We start from the raw sequence: 22,205 nt of genomic DNA, 5'->3' as shown, positions 1-22,205 counted from the left end.
CACACCTGAGGTAGAGTTTCTCATGATAAGCTGCAGACCACATTACCTACCGAGAGAGTTTTCATCTATATTCTTTGCAGCTGTTTACATACCACCACAGTCAGAGGCTGGCACTAAGATAGCATTGAATGAGCTGTATTCCGCCATAAGAAAACACACTCCCAGAGCAGGCGCTCCTAGTAGCCAGGGACTTTAACCTGTTAGGGCTAGGGGGCAGTATTGACACGGCTGGATAAAAAACGTACCCGATTTAATCTGGTTACTACTCCTGCCCAGTAACTAGAATATGCATATAATTAGTGGCTTTGGATAGAAAATACTCCAAAGTTTCTAAAACTGTTTGAACGGTGTCTGTGAGTATAACAGAACTCAAATGGCAGGTCAAAACCTGAGCGATTCCTTTACAGGAAGTGGCCTGTCTGACCATTTATTGTCTTTCTTTGACATCTCATTCAATTACAAAGGATCTCTGCGGTAACGTGACAATTCCCACAGCTCCAATAGGCTCTCAGAGCCCGGGAAAAACCTGAATGTCGTCATTTCAGCCCCAGGCTGAAACACATTATCGCCTTTCTCAAGTGGCCGATCAAGGGACTGTGGGCTTAGGCGCGTGCACTGGTTGCCCCCGTCTTTGTGTTTTTTCCTCTGTTTAACGAAAAGGAGATTCCCGGTCGGAATATTATCGCTTTTTTACGAGATAAATTGCATAAAAATTGATTTTAAACAGCGGTTGACATGCTTCGAGGTACGGTATTGGAATATTTCGATTTTTTTTGTCATGAATTGCGCCATGTGCGTGACCCTGATTTACCATTTCGGATAGTGTCTGGGACGCACGAACAAAACGCCGCTATTCGGATATAACGATGGATTATTTTGGACCAAACCAACATTTGTTATTGAAGTAGCAGTCCTGGGAGTGCATTCTGACGAAGACAACAAAAGGTAATCAAACTTTTATAATAGTAAATCTGATTTTGGTGAAGGCTAAACTTGCCGGGTGTCTAAATAGCTAGCCCGTGATGGCTGGGCTATGTACTTAGAATATTGCAAAATGTGCTTTCACCAAAAAGCTATTTTAAAATCGGACATATCGAGTGCATAGAGGAGTTCTGTATCTATAATTCTTAAAATAATTGTTATGCTTTTTGTGAACGTTTATCGTGAGTAATTTAGTAAATTGTTAGTAAATTCCCCGGAAGTTTGCGGGGGGTATGCTAGTTCTGAACGTCACATGCTAATGTAAAAAGCTTTTTTTTTAATATAAATATGAACTTGATTGAACAAAACATGCATGTATTGTATAACATAATGTCCTAGGGTTGTCATCTGATGAAGATCATCAAAGGTTAGTGCTGCATTTAGCTGTCTTCTGGGTTTTTGTGACATTATATGCTAGCTTGAAAAATGGGTGTCTGATTATTTCTGGCTGGGTACTCTGCTGACATAATCTAATGTTTTCCTTTCGTTGTAAAGCCTTTTTGAAATCGGACAGTGTGGTTAGATTAACCTGTTGGGGCTAGGGGGCAGTATTTTCACGGCTGGATAAAAAAACATACCCGATTTAATCTGGTTACTAATCCTACCCAGTAACTAGAATATGCATATACTTATTATATATGGATAGAAAACACCCTAAAGTTTCTAAAACTGTTTGAATGGTGTCTGTGAGTATAACAGAACTCATTTGGCAGGCAAAACCCTGAGACATTTTCTGACAGGAAGTGGATACCTGATGTGTTGAATTACCTTTAAGCCTATGCCATTGAAACACACAGGGGTTGATTAATGTTTTGGCACTTCCTATTGCTTCCACTAGATGTCACCAGCCTTTACAAAGTGTTTTGAGTCTTTTACTGTGAGATCTGACCGAACAAGAGCCATGGAACGGTGATGGCCGATTAGACTCTGGCGCGCAAGTTCATGTTGGGTACCCTCGTTCCAATACGTTATAAAAGAGAATGCATTCGTCCACCTTGAATATTATTCATGTTCTGGTTAAAAAAGGCACTAATGATTTATGCTATACAACGTTTGACATGTTTGAACGAACGTAAATATATTTTTTCCCCTCGTTCATGACGAGAAGTCCGGCTGGCTTAGATCATGTGCTAACAACACGGATCTTTTTGGATATAAATGATGAGCTTTTTTGAACAAAACTACATTCGTTATGGACCTGGGATGCCGGGAAGTGACATCTGATGAAGAGAATCAAAGGTAATGGGTTATTTACATAGTATTTTCGATTTTAGATCTCTCCAACATGGCCGTTTGTCTGTATAGCAAAGCATATTTTTCTGGGCGCAGTGCTCAGATTATTGCAAAGTGTGATTTCCCAGTAAGGTTATTTTTAAATCTGGCAAGTTGATTGCGTTCAAGAGATGTAAATCTATAATTCTTTAAATGACAATATAATATTTTATCAATGTTTTCTAATTTTAATTATTTAATTTGTGGTGTTGACTTGACTGCCGGTTATTGGAGGGAAACGATTTCCTCAACATCAATGCCATAGTAAAACGCTGTTTTTGGATATAAATATGAACTTGATAGAACTAAAAATGCATGCATTGTCTAACATAATGTCCTAGGAGTGTCATCTGATGGAGATTGTAAAAGGTTAGTGCATCATTTTAGCTGGTTTTATGGTTTTGGTGACCCTGTCTTTGAATTGACAAAACATTACACACAGCTATTGTCAATGTACTCTCCTAACATAATCTAACTTTATGCGTTCGCCGTAAAACCTTTTGGAAATCGGACAACGTGGTTAGATTAAGGAGATGTTTATCTTTCAAAGGGTGTAAGATAGTTGTATGTTTGAAAAATTTGGTTTCAATTTTGCCGCTCTTGAAATACACCTGCTGTTGATAGGGTGCACCACGGGTGGCACGCTAGCGTCCCACAGAGCCCCAAGAAGTTAACGAGAGTCTTGTCTTTAAATAGCTGTAAAATAGTCATATGTTTGAGAAATTTAAGTAATAGGATTTTTAAGGTATTTGAAAATCGCGCCACTGGATTACACTGGCTGTTACGTAGGTGGGACGATTACGTCCCGCCTAGCCCATAGAGGTTAATGCAGGGAAACTTAAATCAGTTTTACCTAATTTCTATCAACATGTCAAATGTGCAACCAAAGGGAAAAGAACTCTGGACCACCTATACTCCACACACAGAGATGCATACAAAGCTCTCCCTCACCCTCAATTTGGCAAATCTGACCATAATTCTATCCTCCTGATTCCTGATTACAAGCAAAAATGAAAGCAGGAAGCACCAGTGACTCGATCAATAAAAAAGTGTTCAGATAAAGCAGATGCTAAGCTACAGGACTGTTTTGCTAGCAAAGACTGGAATATGTTCCGGGATTCCTCCAAAGGCATTAAGGAGTACACCACATCTGTCATTGGCTTCATCAACAAGTGCATCGATGACATCGTCCCCACAGTGACCGTACGTACATACCCCAACCAGAAACCATGGATTACAGGCAGCATCCGCACTGAGCTAAAGGCTAGAGCTGCCGCTCTCAAGGAGCGGGACTCTAACCTGGAAGCATATAGGAAATCCCGTTATGCCCTCCGACGAACCATCAAACCTGCAAAGCATCAATACAAGACTAAGATTGATGCTAGTTGGATGTGGCAGGGCCTACAAACCATTACAGACTACAAAGAGAAGGACAGCTGAGAGTTGCCCAGTGACACGAGCCTACTAAACTACTTCTATGATCGCTTCGAGGCAAATAACACTTTAACATGCATGAGAGCACCAGCTGTACCGGAAGACTGTATGATCACGCTATCCGCAGCCGATGTGAGTAAGACCTTTAGACAGGTCAACATTCACAAGGCCTCAGGGCCAAACAGATTACCAGGACGAATACTGCGAGCATGCGCTGACCAACTAGCAAGTGTCTTCACTGACATTTTCAACCTCTCTCTGTCCGAGTCTGTAATACCAACATGTTTTAACCTCTCTAGGGTCGGTAATCGTCCCACCTACGTAACAGCCAGTGGAATCCTGTGGCGCATTATTCAAATACCTTAGAAATGCTATTACTTCAATTTCTCAAACATATGACTATTTTACACCATTTTAAAGACAAGACTCTCGTTAATCTAACCACACTGTCCGATTTCAAAAAGGCTTTACAACGAAAGTAAAACATTAGATTATGTCAGCAGAGTACCCAGCCAGAAATAATCAGACACCCATTTTTCAAGCTAGCATATAATGTCACATAAACCCAAACCACAGCTAAATGCAGCACTAACCTTTGATGATCTTCATCAGATGACACACCTAGGGCATTATGTTATACAATACATGCATGTTTTGTTCAATCAAGTTCATATTTATATCAAAAACCAGCTTTTTACATTAGCATGTGACGATCAGAACTAGCATACTTCAGAACTAGCAAACTTCCGGTGAATTTACTAAATTACTCACGATAAACGTTCACAAGAAACATAACAATTATTTTAAGAATTATAGATACAGAACTCCTCTATGCACTCGCTATGTCCGATTTTAAAATAGCTTTTCGGCTGAAAGCACATTTTGCAATATTCTAAGTAGATAGCCCGGCATCACAGGGCTAGCTATTTAGACACCCACCAAGTTTAGCCCTCACCAAAGTCAGATTTACTATAAGAAAAATGTTATTACCTTTGCTGTTCTTCGTCAGAATGCACTCCCAGGACTTCTACTTCAATAACAAAGGTTGGTTTGGTTCAAAATAATCCATAGTTATCCTGTTGGGGCTAGGGGGCAGTATTGAGAATTTTGAAAAAAATATGTGCCCATTTTTAACTGCCTCCTACACCAACTCAGAAGCTAGGATATGCATATTATTAACAGATTTGGATAGAAAATACTCTGAATTTTCTAAAACTGTTTGAATGGTGTCTGTAAGTATAACAAAACTCATATGTCAGGCAAGGACCTGAGAAAAATACAACCAGGAAATGAGAATTTTGTGGCTGTACTATTTTCGAGTCATTGCTAATAGATCACACAGTGACAAAGGATTCATTTCGCACTTCCTACGGCTTCCACTAGATGTCAACGATCTTTATAAAGTTGTTTGAAGCGTCTATGATGAACAGAGACCGGATGACAAGGAAGAGAAGTTGACGTCCCTGGGATGTCGTCACTTCATTATTGCGCGCACCTGCGCATTCATGTGAGTTCATGTGAGGCGAGACATTTTTCAAAAACGTTTTTCAAGACACAGGAGAGGTCGGGTTGAAACATTACTGATGTTTCACGTTAAAAAATGGCCCTAAAGATTGATGCTAAACAACGTTTGACATGTTTGAACGAACGTAAATAGATTATTTTTTTTACTTTTTGTCGTGACTTCCCCCCCCCGCCCTACTTTTGAGTAGCCTACCGAAGCGCTAACAACATGGAACAACTTGGAGTTATTTGGACATAAATTATGAACTTTGTCGAAAGAAACCACATTTGTTGTGGACCTGGGATTCCTGGAAGTGCCAATGGATGAAGATAATCAAAGGTAAGGGATTATTGACAATAGTATTATTGATATTAGATGGTTACAAGATGGTGCTAACCTGTATATCCTAGCCTATTGTTCTTAACACAGCACCCCGTTTATTGCAAAGTGTGATTTCCCAGTAAAGTTCTTTTGAAATCTGGCAATGCAGTAGCATTTACGAAATGTTAAACTATAATTCTTTGAATGACAATATTATAATTTACCAATGTTTTCGAATAGTAATTTTGTAAATTGTAACGTTGATTCACCGGAAGCATTTGAGGGGGAAAAAATTCGGAATTTCACCGCTACTGTAAAATGCTGTTTTTGGATATAAATATGAACTTGATGGAACAAAAAATGCATGTATTGTATAACATAATGTCCTAGGAGTGTCATCTGAGGAAGATTGTCAAAGGTTAGTGCATAATTTTAGCTGGTTATCTGCTTTTGGTGACACCTGTCTTTGAATTGACAAAACATTACACACAGCTATTTTCAATGTACTCTCCTAACATAACCTAACTTTATGCTTTCGCCGAAAAGCCTCTTTGAAATCGGACAATGTGGTTGGATTTAGGAGATGTTTATCTTTCAAATGGTGAAAAATTGTTGATTGTTTGAGAAATTGAAATTATTAGATTCTTGCAGTTTTGAATTTCCCGCCATGGTCTCTTGACAATAAATCCCAATACCGGGATCAGATCCCCAACAGGTTATGTTCAAATATCCTCTGTTTTGTTCGTGCGTTAAAGACACTATCCGAAGTGTAAAGAAGGGTGACGCGCACGACGCGTTTCGTGACAAAAAAATTCTAAATATTCCATTACCGTTCTTCGAAGCATGTCAACCGCTGTTTAAAATCAATTTTTATGCCATTTTTCTCGTAAAAAAAAAAGATAATATTCCGACCGGGAATCTGTGTTTTAGTACAAAGAGAGAGAAAATAAAAACATGGGGTCGTCTCGTGCACGCGCCTCAGTCTCATAGTACTCTGACCGACCACTATCCAAACGCGCTAATGTTTTTCAGCCAGGGGCTGCCTCGACATCATTCAGATTTTTCCCGGGTTCTGAGAGCCTATGGGAGCCGTAGGAAGTGTCACGTTACAGCAAAGATCCTAAGTTTTCAATAAAAAGAGTCAAGAAGCTCAAGGAATGGTCAGAGAGGGCACTTCCTATCCAGAATCTTCTCAGGTTTTTGCCTGCCATATGAGTTCTGTTATACTCACAGACACCATTCAAACAGTTTTAGAAACTTTAGGGTGTTTTCTATCCAAAGCCAATAATTATATGCATATTCTAGTTTCTGGGCAGTAGTAATAACCAGATTAAATCGGGTACGTTTTTTATCCGGCCGTGTAAATACTGCCCCCTAGCCCTAACAGGTTAAGCAGACCACCATAGTGCTTGTGCCCAAGAACACTACAGTAACCTCCGTAAATGACTACCGACCCATAGCACTCACGTCTGTAGCCATGAAGTGCTTTGAAAGGCTGGTCATGGCTCACATCAACACCATCATCCATAAAAACCCAAGACCCACTCCAATTTGCATACCGCCCCAACAGATCCACAGATGATGCAGTCTCTATTGCACTCCACACTGCCCTTTCCCACCTGGACAAAAGGAACACCTATGTGAGAATGCTATTCATTGACTACAGCTCAGCGTTCAACACCATAGTGCCCTCAAAGCTTGTCAATAAGCTAAGGACCCTGGGACTAAACCCCTCCCTCTGCAACTGGATCCTGGACTTCCTGACGGGCCGCCCCCAGGTGGTGAGGGTAGGTAACAACACATCCGCCACAATGATCCTCAACACAGGGGCCCCTCAGAGGTGCGTGCTCAGCCCCCTCCTGTACTCCTTGTTCACTCATGACTGCACGGCCCGGCACAACTCCATCATCATTAAACACCATCATTAAATTTGCCGATGACACAACAGTGGTAGGCCTGATCATGGACAACAATGAGACAGCCTATAAGGAGGTGGTCAGAGACCTGGCCGTGCGGTGCCAGGATAACAACCTCTCCCTCAAGGTGATCAAGACAAAGGAGATGATTGTGGACTACAGGAAAAAGAGGACCGAGCACGCCCCCATTCTCATCGATGGGGCTGCATTGGAGCAGGTTGAGGGCTTCAAGTTCCTTGGTGTCCACATCACCAACAAACTAACATGGTCGAAGCACACCATGACAGTCGTGAAGCGGGCACGACAAAACCTACTCCCCCTCAGGAGACTGAAAAGATTTGGCATGGGTCCTCAGATCCTAAAAAAGGTTCTACAGCTGCACCATCGAGAGCATCCTGACTGGTTGCATCACTGCCTGGTATGGCAACTGCTCGGCCTCCGACCGCAAGGCACTACAGAGGGTAGTAGGAGCGGCCCAGTACATCACTGGGGCCAAGCTTCCTGCCATCCAGGACCTCTATACCAGGCGGTGTCAGAGGAAAATTGTCAAAGACTCCAGCCATCCTAGTCATAGACTGTTCTCTCTGCTACCACACGGCAAGCGGTACCGGAGCACCAAGTCTAGGTCCAAGAGGCTTCTAAACAGCTTCTACCCCCAAGCCATATGACTCATGAACATCTGGTCAAATGGCTACCCAGACTATTCACATTGCCTCCCACTGCCACTCTCTGTTGCCATCTATGCATAGTCACTTTAATTAACTCTACCTACATGTACATACTACCTCCACTAACCGGTGCCCCCGCACATTGACTCTGTACCGGCACCCTCCTGTATATATTGTTATTTTTTACTGCTCCTCTTTAATTACTTGTTACTTTTATCTCTTATGCTTATCCATATTTTTTTGAAACTGCACTGTCGGTTAGAGGCTCGTAAGTAAGCATTTCACTGTAAGGTCTACACCTGTTGTATTCGGCGCAAGTAACTAATACAATTTCATTTGATTTGGCAATGACAAGTAAAACAACTTTTTCAAGAGAGTGAAAGTCAGCAGTGGGTGGTGTCACAGTTAAATGTCAGACCACATACTAATACACAAATTCACATACACCTGACAGGACATGTTTACACACACAAATGCACAAACGGACCTAATTTCACACCACAGCTTTCATAAGCCACAACCACCCTTAGATCTGTTACACAAATACACTCTCAAATCAGAACACCTCTGCCAAACAACTCACAGGCAAACGCACACACAAACATGCACACATACACACACAAACATATACACTCCTTCAGTTGAAGTCGGAAATTTACATACACTTAGGTTGTCATTCAAATTTGTTTTTCAACCACTCCACCAATTTCTTGTTAACAAACTATAGTTTTGGAAAGTCGGTTTAGGACATCTACATTATGCATGACACAAGTAATTTTTCCAACAATTGTTTAAAAACAGATTATTTGAAGACCTCCACGAGTCTGGTTCATCCTTGGGAGCAATTTCCAAACGCCTGAAGGTACCACGTTCATCTGTACAAACAATAGTACGCAAGTATAAACACCATAGGACCACGCAGCCGTTATACCACTCAGGAAGGAGATGCGTTCTGTCTCCTAGAGATTAACGTACTTTTGTGCGAAAATGCAAATCAATCCCAGAACAACAGCAAAGGACCTTGTGAAGATGCTGGAGGAAACAGGTACAAAATTATCTATGTCCTATATCGACATAACCTGAAAGGCCGCTCAGCAAGGAAGAAGCAATTGCTAAAAACCGCCATAAAAAAGCCAGACTACATGGGGACAAATGTGGTACTTTTTGGAGAGGTATCCCCTGGTCTAATGAAACAAAAATAGAACTGTTTGGCCATAATGACCATCGTTATGTTTGGAGGAAAAGGGGGAGGCTTCCAAAGTTAAGAACACCATCCCAACCGTGAAGCACGGGGGTGGCAGCATCATGTTGTGGGGGTGCTTTGCTGCAGGAGGGACGGGTGCACTTCACAAAATAGATGGCATCATGAGGAAAGAAAATTATGTCGATATATTGAAGCAACATCTCAAGACATCAGTCAGGAAGTTAAAGCTTGGTCGCAAATGGGTCTTCCAAATGGACAATAACCCCGAGCATACTTACAAAGTTGTGGCAAAATGGCTTGAGGACAACAAAGTCAAGGTATTGGAGTGGCCATCACAAAGCCCTGACCTCATTCCCATAGAAAATGTGTGGGCAGAACTGAAAAAGCGTGTGCGAGCAAGGAGGCCTACAAACCTGACTCAGTTACACCAGCTCTGTCAGGAGGAATGGGTCGAAATTCACCAAACTTATTGCGGGAAGCTTGTGAAAGGCTACCTGAAACGTTTGACCCAAGTTAATCAATTTAAAGGCAATGCTACCAAATACTAATTGAGTGTATGTCATCTTCTGACCCACTGGGAATGTGATGAAATAAATAAAAGCTGAAATAAATCACTCTCAACTATTATTCTGACATTTCACATTCTTAAAATAAAGTGGTGATCCTAAATGACCTAAATGACCTTTTTGTGAAAAACTGAGTTGAAATGTATTTTGTTAAGGTGTATGTAAACTTCTGACTTCAACTGTACATACACACCAGTGGAGGCTCCTCAGAAGAGGAAGGGGAGGACCATCCTCAGTGAATTTCATTTTTTTAAATGGTAAAACAGTTCAAAAGTTAGATTTTTTTTATAAAACTATACTAAATATATTCACGTCACCAAATAATTCATTCAAACATACTGTGTTGCAATGAAGGTCTACAATAGCCTCAACAGCACTCTGTAGGGTAGCACCATGGTGTAGACGGAGGACCGCTAGTTTCCGTCCTCCTCTGGGTAACGATAGCTAACACAGTTCCGTACAGGTTTTGCGTACCGCAGCTTTCAAACGAGGCTGCGATGAAAACTAATGGGACTGTAGCGATTGTGTTGGCATCAAAATCCGGGGTGTAAACTGCTTTTCTCTTCCAGCTTTAATTGACATGGTAATAGAGCAAATGTATTTGAGAAAAGTTGAAAAAACTGACCCTTCTAACGCTGCACAATACATTATGACGTATCGTACGGCACGCATTATGCAACACATTGAGTGACATACAGTGTCTTTCCACCAGGGGTAGAGCTTCTCTTGCAGATTAAAAACAAGAAGGTGAAAGTGGCAGGGAAAGGAGGATACCTAGTCAATTGTACAACTGAATGCATACATTTTTCACATCATCTCTGCAAACCATCATGACTCTCAAAAGCCGCGAGACAGCCGCAGTTTACTTGTGAAGATAACTTTAGCGCCGCCCTAAAAACCCTATTAAAAAAATAATGACATTATATAAACTCTTTATATTGTTTTATAGAAATTTTAGAGGTGATAAATTGGACAAATCGGGTGAAAAAAGTAGTTTCCCCACACATCTCTCCCCCTTTCACTACTACTCAGTAGTTTTCGCTTCCCCCACCGCAATTTTTCAAAAGACCGGGTGGACCTCCATTGCTTCTTCAATCATGCAGAGACGGGCAGCATGAAGGTCGCGTTATTGGTTTTGCTGGAAAGTGGAGAAATTGTGCTTTACAATGGTATTCATATTACATTTGACCTGGAAGTATGAATTTTTTGGGGCGCTAAAATATGGTCACGTGTACGGAACACTGTCAAGTACGGAAGTTTGTTAGTTATCATTACATTGACTTTAATACAAAACCTAGGAGGCTCATGGTCCTCAACCCCTTCCATAGACTTACACAGTAATTATGACAACTTCCGGAGGATGTCCTCCACCCTATCAGAGCTCTTGCATGAACTGACATGTTGTCCACCCAATCAAAGAATCAGAGAATGAATTTAGTACCGAAAGCATAAGCTACAGGTAGCACTGCAGTGCATAAAATGTGGTGAGTAGTTGACTCAAAGAGAGAGAAAGACAATAGTTGAACAGTTTTGAACAAATTCATTTCTTCCAAAATGAAGAAGCAAGAGAGAAAGAGAGAGATTGTTTTTCCAGTTTCACTTACTTAGCTAGCAAATGCAGCTAGCTAGTTTAGCACTCAAACACCCTGCTCAAACAGAGGGATGCTAGCTATGACTAGTCAACACAACATTGGAACACTTCCAATTCAAGGTAAGCTTTTGGTTTTACAAATGTATTGCCACCAGGGCAAGTTCTAAACTGCTTACTGACTGAACACTGTAACGTTACTGCATGACTGTAGTGGGTTTACTAACGCGTTAGAAGGTTCTATTTGCTATGTTGACTATGACGTTACTTTAGCTAATATGGTGACAATGATGTAGGCTGTGTGTAGCGGGTATGATATCGTTTGTCTTGGAAAGGTTTTTTCACATGGTCACATGCAGCTGATGTGTTGTACATTGAAGTCCAAAAGCGAAGGGAAAAGGTGAGAGGAGGAGAGTGCATAGATGCAAGAAGGAATGCAACGTGGCTGCTATGAAAGTGAACTGTGTTTACACGTGATCAAGGGTGTATTCATTCCACCGATTCTGTTAAAATGTTTCTTAAACGGAACCGAACGGAGATAAAAAAAAAATACCTGAATTTGTACAATAGAAACTCTCAATGACTACACCCTAGATCAGATAGATGCAGGCAAGAGTGTGCAAGACGGGATTGAATGTGTCACTGTCTGTCAATGTGTCACTGTCTGTCATCTTTAATTTTTCTCTCGACCTGTGTGCCCCTACGTTGTAAACTTTCATTCATAGGCTAGGTTGTAACAACCTCATGATGGGTATAGAGAAAATTTTAGCATCATGTAGTAGCATAAACCTATCGATGTTACATTGAACTGGGTGAAATGAATATGAATGACAGTCATCCAATATGCTGTAATAGAAATATGGCCATGCTCATACATTTTTTAAAATGGTCCTCCCTCATCTTAAACGGAACCGACCGCCACTGATGCACACGCACGCAAACACACACACATGCATACACGAACACACACAGCAGGACCACTTGCCCACTCCTCACTGCAACCAAAGGCCACAAACACAGGAAGTTTAAGGCTGACCCACTTCTCTTCTGTCAGAGATTTTATTCAGGTCTTCATACAAACAAGCTGTCAGTGAACACATTTAAAGACAAAAACAACTAGCAGCACTAACTATCTGAGATAAAGTAACAATGCATTGGCAAACCAGCTGCCTCAATAGTAGTACAAGTAATATACAAAATGTATATAAAATACGAATAAGCTACATACTTAAAACTCTACAATACTTTCCATGTAAAAAATCATTGGTTGGCACTTTGTACCTGCATTATCTGGGCCTTGTGTCATAGCTTGCACAAAGAATAAGTTCAACAGCTTAACTAAAATGCAAATTGAGTGAAAAATGGATTGTTCAAATAGACTTGTTGCTGTAGGTATTCTGCAGCTCTTTAATGGTCAAATAGCCACTACAACTGGGTTCCACTGTCATTGAGGAGGATCTGCCTAGAGCAGCCTCTACTGGCCAGGCATTGTAACTGCCGCTAGACGCCATGGCAGGGTTTGACTCAGGATTATGAAGGGGGAGTTGGGGGAGACTCAGGGGATGGTGAGGGCCTGGAGGGATCCGAGCAGGCAGGGAGACTGGTAGGACAAGAGGAGGGGCAACTGAAACCACATTCCTCTCCTTCTTACCCTTTCCTTCCTCTTCCACCTGGTCCTCCCCCGCTAGGCTCTCCATGCCGAATCCAGAGTCTGGGCTCAGGGGCTGGCTCTGCAGCCGACCAAGACGCTCCAGGCACTCATAGGAGGAGGATGTGGCGGAGAGAGAGCTGTGGTCCCCCTGGTAGGTGAAGTAGACGGGGCAAGACTCAATGAAGAGGCTGCTGGGGTATTTCGGGTAGAAGTAGCCGATGTTGGAGAAGCAGGAGGACTGGCCGCTGCTGTTCCAGCCATCAGAGGGAGTGTTGGGGTCCGAGTTTAGGAGAAAGGCAGCGGTGGTGGAGCTGGTGGAGTCGGTGACGTCCCAGACTTCTGTTCCAGACACCTCCACAGGGGAGATGTCATCGCAGGGCTGGGCGGTGATGAAGGACTCTGGAGCAAACAAGGGGCTCAGCCATTTCTGCATGGGGAGGGCCAGAGACACATCAGTATACACAGCTCTGTACAGTGTCACAGTTATTGGTGAAATTGAAAGTTATGCTGATACTTAGGCAAAATGACAAAGGATAAATATGTTACTGCATCTACACTGGCAAGTATCAAGTTTTGAAAGTTGCTGCAAGATCAGTGTGTGCTTGTTCGTAAGTCTAAAAGGAGTGCATGTGTGAGTTTATTGGTGTGTTAATGTGTGCGTGTGGTAGAGAGAGCGTGTCTATTTCTGCATCTAACTGTTAATGCAAGGAATTCAAACCATCAGAGAATCCACACCAAGGGGACTGTGCTCATGACTAACGTTTCCCTTTGGTTTTTACTGTGGCTGGGCACTATCCTTTTACTGGCAACTAAAGAGACTGTTCCCAACTCTAAGCATCAAATGTAAGTAAGTAGTAAGTCAAGTTAAATATGGACATAAATGCGGATATATCCACTCAACCAGGTTCCAGAATATTATATTAGGCCGTCCACTAGGTTTTCATATCAAGAAAACATTCACGCTAGTGAATAAAACCACATACACAGAATTTTATTGGTTCAACAGGTTTCAAGTTTAGCAGGAAGTTGGAGTATTTTCCAGGTACCTGAAAGTTTCCACGGTGGACAGAGTTAAGTGGCTGGAAGTACTTGGCGGGGTCAGGCACATACTGGTGTTTCCTATAGTGCACCAAAACAACATGGATTTTAACAAGCCATCTTGGGTCTGTCCCAGAATTAACTTGACACTACATACCCAAACAGGCCTAAGGTCCTGAACGCAAAATTTGCTTCATATTGGATTATGTAACCAATGATAAAATCAAGCCCCCAACATCAAGACGGCACAAGACCAAATTAACTCACTGAGCCAAAGGTTGTAGGTCTCACTCTGATCTGACCCAACAATACATACACGTACGCATATAATCCACCTTTACGCATTACTCACCTATTGTTTGTATGAGTTTTGTAGAAGACCAGCAACATGACAACGATGAGAGTGAAAAACGCACCACTTAACACCAGCCACAAAGTCAGGTCCGGGGACTCCACTGTGTCCACTGAAACACCAGAGAATGGGAGCACGGTTGGAATATAGGTCTCCGTAATGCATCTGGATGCATTTAATGCAATTAACACGGGTCGTTAAACACAATTTTTGAGACCAGAAAATTAATTTTATTCCTGTATGGGCCGCATGAACTTCACTACGCACCGACTGTCAGTTTTTCTGGATGGGAAAGAGAGTCTTCTGCATGACTGAACATATAGTAGATGTAAGGTTTTAGTTTGTGGCATGGCATGGCATCAAACGTACCAAAGGTTGGTGAGACCTCGCCCTCTGATGTCCAGGAGGCAGTGGGGCTCCACTCACTCCAGTGGCTAGAGGCGGGTCGGGTCGGCTTGACTCTCAGCCTGATGTGATGAATCCCACTCTCCTCCACATCTAGCTCTATCCACGGTTCCTGCTTTAGTCTGGTCAAACTCTGGGCCTCCTGACAGAGACAGACAGGTAAACAAAAATAAGCATAATCACTACAAAGCTACAAGACTCTCAAACTATTTAGGCTGAAATCCTGATTTGAGATGAGTGTGTGTAACTCAAATGTACATAAAGGAGAGCTGCACACTCTAGGAGCTCAGATGCAAAAATGTAATGTCCAACGTTTCGACAGGCAAGCTGTCTTCATCAGGGTATTATACCCTGATGAAGACAGCTTGCCTGTCGAAACGGTGGACATTACATTTTTGCATCTGAGCTCCTAGAGTGTGCAGCTCTCCTTTATTTTCAAGTTTTCCACTCCGCTAGCCAGCACCTCACCTAAATAGGTGTGCATTTTTTTTCTCCTCTAGATAACTCAAATGTACACACATCATGCTTTGCTGTCTGTGGAAGCGAAGAATCCGCCAAAAATCACAGCCAAATACTCAGGCGCCGGTATTATACCCACTAATTAGATTCACTATAACTCATTCAGCAGGAATACTGCGTTCAGCCAATACCACACACTTTCACACCCACCCACACAATGGTTTGTCTGTCTCACTCACCTCCCATAGCTGGTCTTCCCTCTTCACCTTCACCTGGAACTCATATTCAAAGATCTTCTTAGACAGCGGACTACCAGCACTCCAGGTGGCATTAGTCCCATTGATGATGACCGGGTTACCAGGAGGATGCATCTTAACTGTAAGGAAACAGTGGGAAATGTCACAGTCATCTAATACCATGAAGTGGAAATATAGAGGAGGCGGTTTGGTGAACTACAGTCAGGTGATGGGTAATCTTGTCTGAGACCTGAAGACTTAATAATGTTGTCATTTAGCAGATGCTTTCAGAAGCAAAATTTTAATTGATAGTGGTACATACATTCAGTATTGAATATGTATGTATCCATGCAAGAATCAAACTCTAAAATGAACCAGTGAGGAAGAACGGCTATTTAGTGAGAGGCTACTCTCGCAGGTACACTAGACAAAAGAGAACACTGAAAAAGTGGACACTCACTGTGGTTGATAGGTTTGTATCTTCTGAGGTTTACCGCCTCAGACCCGTTACACCTCACCTTAATGCTGGGGAGGTGCTCGGCTGAACTGAAATACTGTAGAGAAAAAGTCAGAAAGCAGATGGCATGTTTATTAAAGTAAGAACTCCTAGCATCTGTTCTACATTTGTGTGAAAATTCTCATTTTCACAAGCAGTTTTATAAAAAATATACTTGAAAAATAAAATAGGAATTGATAGATTTACAGAAAACAATGAAATTGATATGTACAATAACATATATGAACAATAATATATATATGGAGAATTACATACTGTATATAATTCTGATTCTGATATCAGGAAAAACTTACATGGCCCTCAAAGACAATACTGCAGCCTCTGAAAGAATGACCTTGCCCCGGCATATCGATGGGTTTGAGATCGCAACTACTATTGCTATACAAAACAAAATAAATGAAAAGTAAAACTCTCAATATTACACAGGGATGCATTTATACCTCAAAACACAATGCCGTCATTTTCTGTATTGCAGTAATAATAAAGACAGACAAAAAAATATTCCTTACCAAAGATTTCTCTTAAAGTTTTCATTTGTACCGAGGAGCTGGCAGGCCACGTCTGGATCTATTGCCGAGCTGTTCCACACACAGGTGATATTGTTGATGTAGTCATTCACACAAAACAGTCCTTGGAGGGAAAGTCAGCAAAGGTAAACCAAAAATATTATTACTGTATAGTAACACATCATTTTAAAATCCACAAACTCACCAACTTCACAAATCTGACTTACATTTTGCAGGAGGGGGGCCAATTCAATCAATAAATTGTGTTTCTCCACAAGGTGCAAGTACTGTTTGTTTTTCACAGATCTTATCTGAATGAGTAGGCTGAGAGTAACATGAAGTGACTAGTTACCTTGGAGGTTGTGAGTGAAGCCTGTTGGAACAGAGAGCAGGAACAGCAGGTGAAGCACGGACCACATCATTACCACCACTGTCTAACTGGAAAACAAAAGATGACATAGATTAAGAAACTGTCACTTACAGAGTCTTGGCCATTACCACCACTGCTTAAATGTAAAACAAAGATGATGAAAACTAAAGATGAAGAGGCTGTTATAACAGAGCATTGGAACACCAGAAACATTTAGACAGTACAAATCCTGAGTAACAGTTGCATAGAACAGCAGCAAATACATGACACTGATAAGGGACGTCCTGACTTGATTGTATTCGACATTAAAATCTTTCCGTCACAGGCCCAAGAGTTTTGGTAGGCACTCTAAAGGCAGCAAGGGAAACTCGTCTTGAATTGATATATGTGCAGAATACACATTCATCCAGAGACTGCTGAATACTGCATGACCTAATGTTGAACTCTCAATGAGAAAACCTTTTGTACCCTTGTCTCCTCTGAATAGGCTGATGTTCAAGTTTGTTTGCACCAATAGACTGATAAAAAACTAGACAGTCTAAACACTATCCTCTTGAGTGCTTGTTAGACAGACTCACCAGGTTGGCCTAGATGTAAAAAACGTGGATAGATATATATATATATACACTATTGATGTATTGTCACACGCCAGATAGGTGCAGCGAAATGTGTTGTTTTACAGGGTCAGCCATAGTAATATCAAGCAAATTAGGGTTAAGTGCCTTGCTCAATGGCACATCAACAGATTTTTCACCTTGTTGGCTTGGGTATTCAAACTAGCGACCTTCGTGGTGGCTCAACACTCTAACCACTAGGCTACCTGCCGCCCTAAGGATTAGATTTAAATTACTACATATTACGATGATGCGGCTGACATCTAGATGATAACAAGAATGATACTCAATGATACGTTTTTTTTTTTTTATAAAATTGAAATCTAAGTTGAATCTTACAAAGAGTAAGTGCTCATGCAAACAAATTGGTACTCTACCTCGTCAGACTTACCCTCTTAGTCAGAGTCGAAGTGTCAGCACAGTCCTCATTCTGTTCTCCTACTTACTTTGCTCTGTTTTTACTATTTGACTTTTGCAGATGCTCTCTCCTCTCTGTCTCCTTAGTCTCAGGTAGGTCTCTGTCTGTCTGTCTGTCTGTCTCTCCCTTTGTGACTGTCTCTCTCTGTGCCTCTAGCGCTCTCTCACTCTGTCTCTATCGTTCTCTCCTGCTTCCTACCGCTCTCTCTTTCTCTCTCGCTCTCTCTCTCTCTCCCTCTCGATTGAAGTGCCCAATGACATTTCATGGTGACACACGTAACCACAACCTCTTGCTAAGGCTGACATTTGCCTGTGTCTTGCAGGAAGCCACACAAAACCCTGAAGATAAAAAAACAACTTATAATTACCATTCTCTACAGCAGTGTTTATCAACCCTGGTCCTGGGGACACAAAGCCCCCACACACCTGATTCATATTAAAGGCTTGATGATGAGTTGATTAGTTCAATTAAGAGCATTAGTGCTTGGTCCAAAACAAAAATGTGGTAGCCCTTCCTAGGACCAGGATTGAGAAACACTTCTCTACAACACATACTCTACAAGCAAAGCCATTAGGCCCCTGAGCCCCTTCATGTGTTAAGGTAAAAATAGTGAATACACCGCATCCTGTTTCAGTCGAGTACCAGTAAAGTAGGCTAGAACAGAGACGCACGTTCACACTGAAATGTCAGGTGGTTTCACAAATTGCAGCACCAGATTGGCAGAGTAACACCTCGATCACACCGACAGCGTCATTGCATTTTGGTACAACAGAAGTACATTCATTTCCAATGGAACGCTACATTTGCCTTGTAACATTGCGTCGGAGAGGCAGTTGCAGTGCGTTCTGTGTGGTGCATACGTTGGATTGGATTTATCGAACGTATGCGTCAAACTGTATGCGTAGACGGCTTGACAGAAATGGTAGCAGAACGTGAATATTGAACTTTTGTTGCACACGTATCCAAATGATGCTGTGTCCCAATTTACGCAATGACACTGTCGGTGTGATCAAGGCGTAAGGTGAATACACTACAGTTAGACACGTGTTAAAATATACAAAGGTTTTCCAATATACTGTAGATCCCTCATGAAAGCAAGTCAGATCACAAAATGGTTTCAAGCTAGTAGTAAATGGATAGTGGAGTCATAAGATCCTTGTGAAAGTCAATAAAATGCAGAAGTAGAAATGGCAATAGAAAGATGAACTGAGTTAGTATGACAATGCAAAGGTCATCGGACATCTCATTTTGTAGCCATAGACAGACAAGCTTTTTCCTCATAGATGGGAGTATTTTTTGTCTGTGGTGTCATGCAGCATGATACCCATTTCCTCCATTGTTGGATTTCTATCACATACTTACATATTATGTGACATACAAAACAACATAAGCAATAGGTAGATAGCTATTTTATGTCACACGGTTACATTAAATGCTTTGTATCAATCAATGTAGTGGAATGAATTTGTATTGAAAATGAAAATCATCCTTTTATCATAGAAACCGATTGAAACCTCTACTTGTTACAACATTACAAAATACATGCTGTAGTAGATGCTTAGCACACTGAGATGAGCAGGTCCTGTGAAGTGTATCTGCACATCTTAACTCATGCTTTATCTTTTGGTACAGGAGGGCATTGTAGAAACACTCTTTGTGAACGGTGAGAAATTCAACAAAGTGAAGTTCAGGCTTATGTTGCAACAACTGCCTGTTTGTTCACAGAACGCGAGTGAATGCGTTGGTTTGGCCATGATGGCACTTTGACACCCCCAGATATATGGGTTCTGGCTGAGTACTTTTCACTCTGCAGCATTGGTAGGCTTGCAGAAGAGAGGCGGGGGTGGTGTAGGTGACACACACAACGCTTGTTGAAAGGTCAGAGTCCGCTTTGTGGCAGGAAGTTGGTGCTAGGCCTCAATGTTATGTGGAATTTGTGTACAGAGGCAATAAGAAAAACAATCTCCATCTGTAGACCACAGGGGGGGGGGGACTGTGGTGTACGATGGGAGGAGGTGAGAACATCGTTTTAAAAAGAGAAGGTGTGCTAATCATATCACAACACCTCTGTAGTTTGCTAACTATAGGCCTTTTTGAGGTCTTGCTCGAAAAGTTGGGTGTTAAGGTGCAACATGTTATTTTTCAGACTGTTGTCCGCCCGATAAAATGAAGCACCACATGCAAACTATTATTACCTCATGAACACGATGGTGTTGTCCGTTTTGCTCTAGGGTTGCCCACAAGACTCGTCAGAAAATAGCCCGATACCAGTTTAAAAATATAATGGAAGAATATATGGAAGTAGTTTAGCGCCCCTAAAAAAAAGGTTAAATATGGGCAAAAAATATATGTAATAATTTCCTGATCTTTCATATATCTCTCAGATATAGGACAAACACTTTACTTACTTTTGATGTATTTTTCAACTATGTATTTGTCCATGTATGAATCTGTTAATCAATGCATTTCTATGGGCTAGTAGCAGTAAGGCCAAATTCAATGTTTCATCAAATAATAAGAAATTAAATAAAAAGATACCCAAAGGGCCATAAAATTCTAAATCAAATAGCTAAATGATCATTGGTATGACCATCTTAAAACAATTCCATGTTAGCTTAGTAGAAAGTGTTTTGTAATTACTATAAATGGGGCCCAGATTCTATCATTCTAATCAGATTGAAATCATATCCTAAACTCCACAATGAGTCTCATTTGGTGTTCAAACATTTCATTTTTGAAATATTATATAATTGGAAGACTCATTGGTTTTCTATTTTTAGAATGAAGTGAAACGTTACGGCTGGGCTAAGGCTTTTAATTCAAGGCCACATAATGAAAGTGCTTGTGACACCCACACTTATTGAAAATAAGATACACTATATATACAAAAGTATGTGGACACCCCTTCAAATTAGTGGATTCGGCTATTTCAGCCACACCCGTTGCTGACAGGTGTATAAAATCAAGCACACAGCCATGCAATCTCCATCTTCAAAGGGGGAGACACTCAAGACCCAGAACACCGACCATTTCGAATCCCACCGTACCTTCTCCGCTATGGAATCTGGTTTCCGAGCTGGTCATGGGTGCACCTCAGCCAAGCTCAAGGTCCTAAACGATATCATAACCGCCATCGATAAAAGACAATAATGTGCAGCCATCTTCATCGACCTGGCCAAGGCTTTCGACTCTGTCAATCACCACATTCTTATCGGCAGACTCAACAGCCTTGGTTTCTCAAATGACTGCCTCGCCTGGTTCACCAACTACTTCTCAGATAGTGTTCAGTGTGTCAAATCGGAGGGCCTGTTGTCCGGATCTCTGGCAGCCTCTATGGGGGTGCCACAGGGTTCAATTCTCGGGCCGACTCTTTTCTCTGTATATATATCAATGATGTCGCTCTTGCTGCTGGTGATTCTCTGATCCACCTCTACGCAGACGACACCATTCTGTATACTTCTGGCCCTTCTTTGGACAGTGTTAACAAACCTTCAGACGAGCTTCAATGCCATACAACACTCCTTCCGTGGCATCCAACTACTCTTAAATGCAAGTAAAACTAAATGCATGCTCTTCAACCGATCGCTGCCCGCACCCGCCCGCCCGTCTTGCATCAGTACTCTGGACGGTTATGACTTAGAATATGTGGACAACTACAAATACCTAGGTGTCTGGTTAGACTGTAAACTCTCCTTCCAGACTCACATTAAGCCTCTCTAATGCAAAATTAAATCTAGAATCGGCTTCCTATTTCATAACAAAGCATCCTTCACTCATGCTGCCAAACATACCCTCGTAAAACTGACTATCTTACCAATCCTTGGCTTCGGCGATGTCATTTACAAAATAGCCTCCAACACCCTACTCAGCAAACTGGATGTGGTCTATCACTGTGCCATCCGTTTTGTCACCAAATGGGCCGCCCCCAGGTGGTGAGGGTAGGTAGCAACACATCTGCCACGCTGATCCTCACAACTGGAGCTCCCCAGGGGTGCGTGCTCAGTCCCCTCCTGTACTCCCTGTTCACCCACGACTGCTTGGCCAGGCACGACTCCAACACTATCATTAAGTTTGCAGACGACACAACAGTGATAGGCCTGATCACCGATAACGACAAAACAGCCTATAGGGAGGAGGTCAGAGACCTGGCCGGGTTGTGCCAGAATAACAACCTCTCCCTCAACG

At 41.8% G+C, this 22,205-nt stretch overlaps 1 protein-coding gene across 3 annotated transcripts; it reads right to left on the bottom strand.

The window, feature by feature from the left end:
- Positions 1–12,497: 12,497 nt before the first annotated feature.
- il2rb (interleukin 2 receptor, beta) lies at positions 12,498–18,383 on the bottom strand. 3 transcript variants are annotated; one of them, XM_014192422.2, is made up of 10 exons: positions 17,980–18,383; positions 16,971–17,056; positions 16,622–16,742; positions 16,406–16,490; positions 16,056–16,149; positions 15,599–15,735; positions 14,865–15,042; positions 14,496–14,607; positions 14,152–14,224; positions 12,498–13,532 (listed from the first exon to the last, which is right to left on the bottom strand). In XM_014192422.2, the coding sequence occupies exons 2-10, from the start codon at positions 17,038–17,040 to the stop codon at positions 12,825–12,827; spliced, it is 1,578 nt and encodes a 525-aa protein (XP_014047897.1). In that variant the 5' UTR covers positions 17,041–17,056; positions 17,980–18,383; the 3' UTR covers positions 12,498–12,824. The 3 variants fall into 3 exon arrangements, with proteins under 3 accessions (XP_014047897.1, XP_014047896.1, NP_001134020.1); XM_014192421.2 differs by having other exon boundaries at positions 16,971–17,052; positions 17,994–18,382; NM_001140548.1 differs by having other exon boundaries at positions 12,500–13,532; positions 17,994–18,233.
- Between the last annotated feature and the right edge of the window lie 3,822 nt (positions 18,384–22,205).

The sequence above is a fragment of the Salmo salar genome, chromosome ssa03, assembly GCF_905237065.1.
Source record: "Salmo salar chromosome ssa03, Ssal_v3.1, whole genome shotgun sequence".
Lineage (NCBI taxonomy): Eukaryota > Metazoa > Chordata > Actinopteri > Salmoniformes > Salmonidae > Salmo > Salmo salar.
Note: the sequence above shows the minus strand (reverse complement) of the source record. Positions and strands in the feature narration are given on the sequence as shown.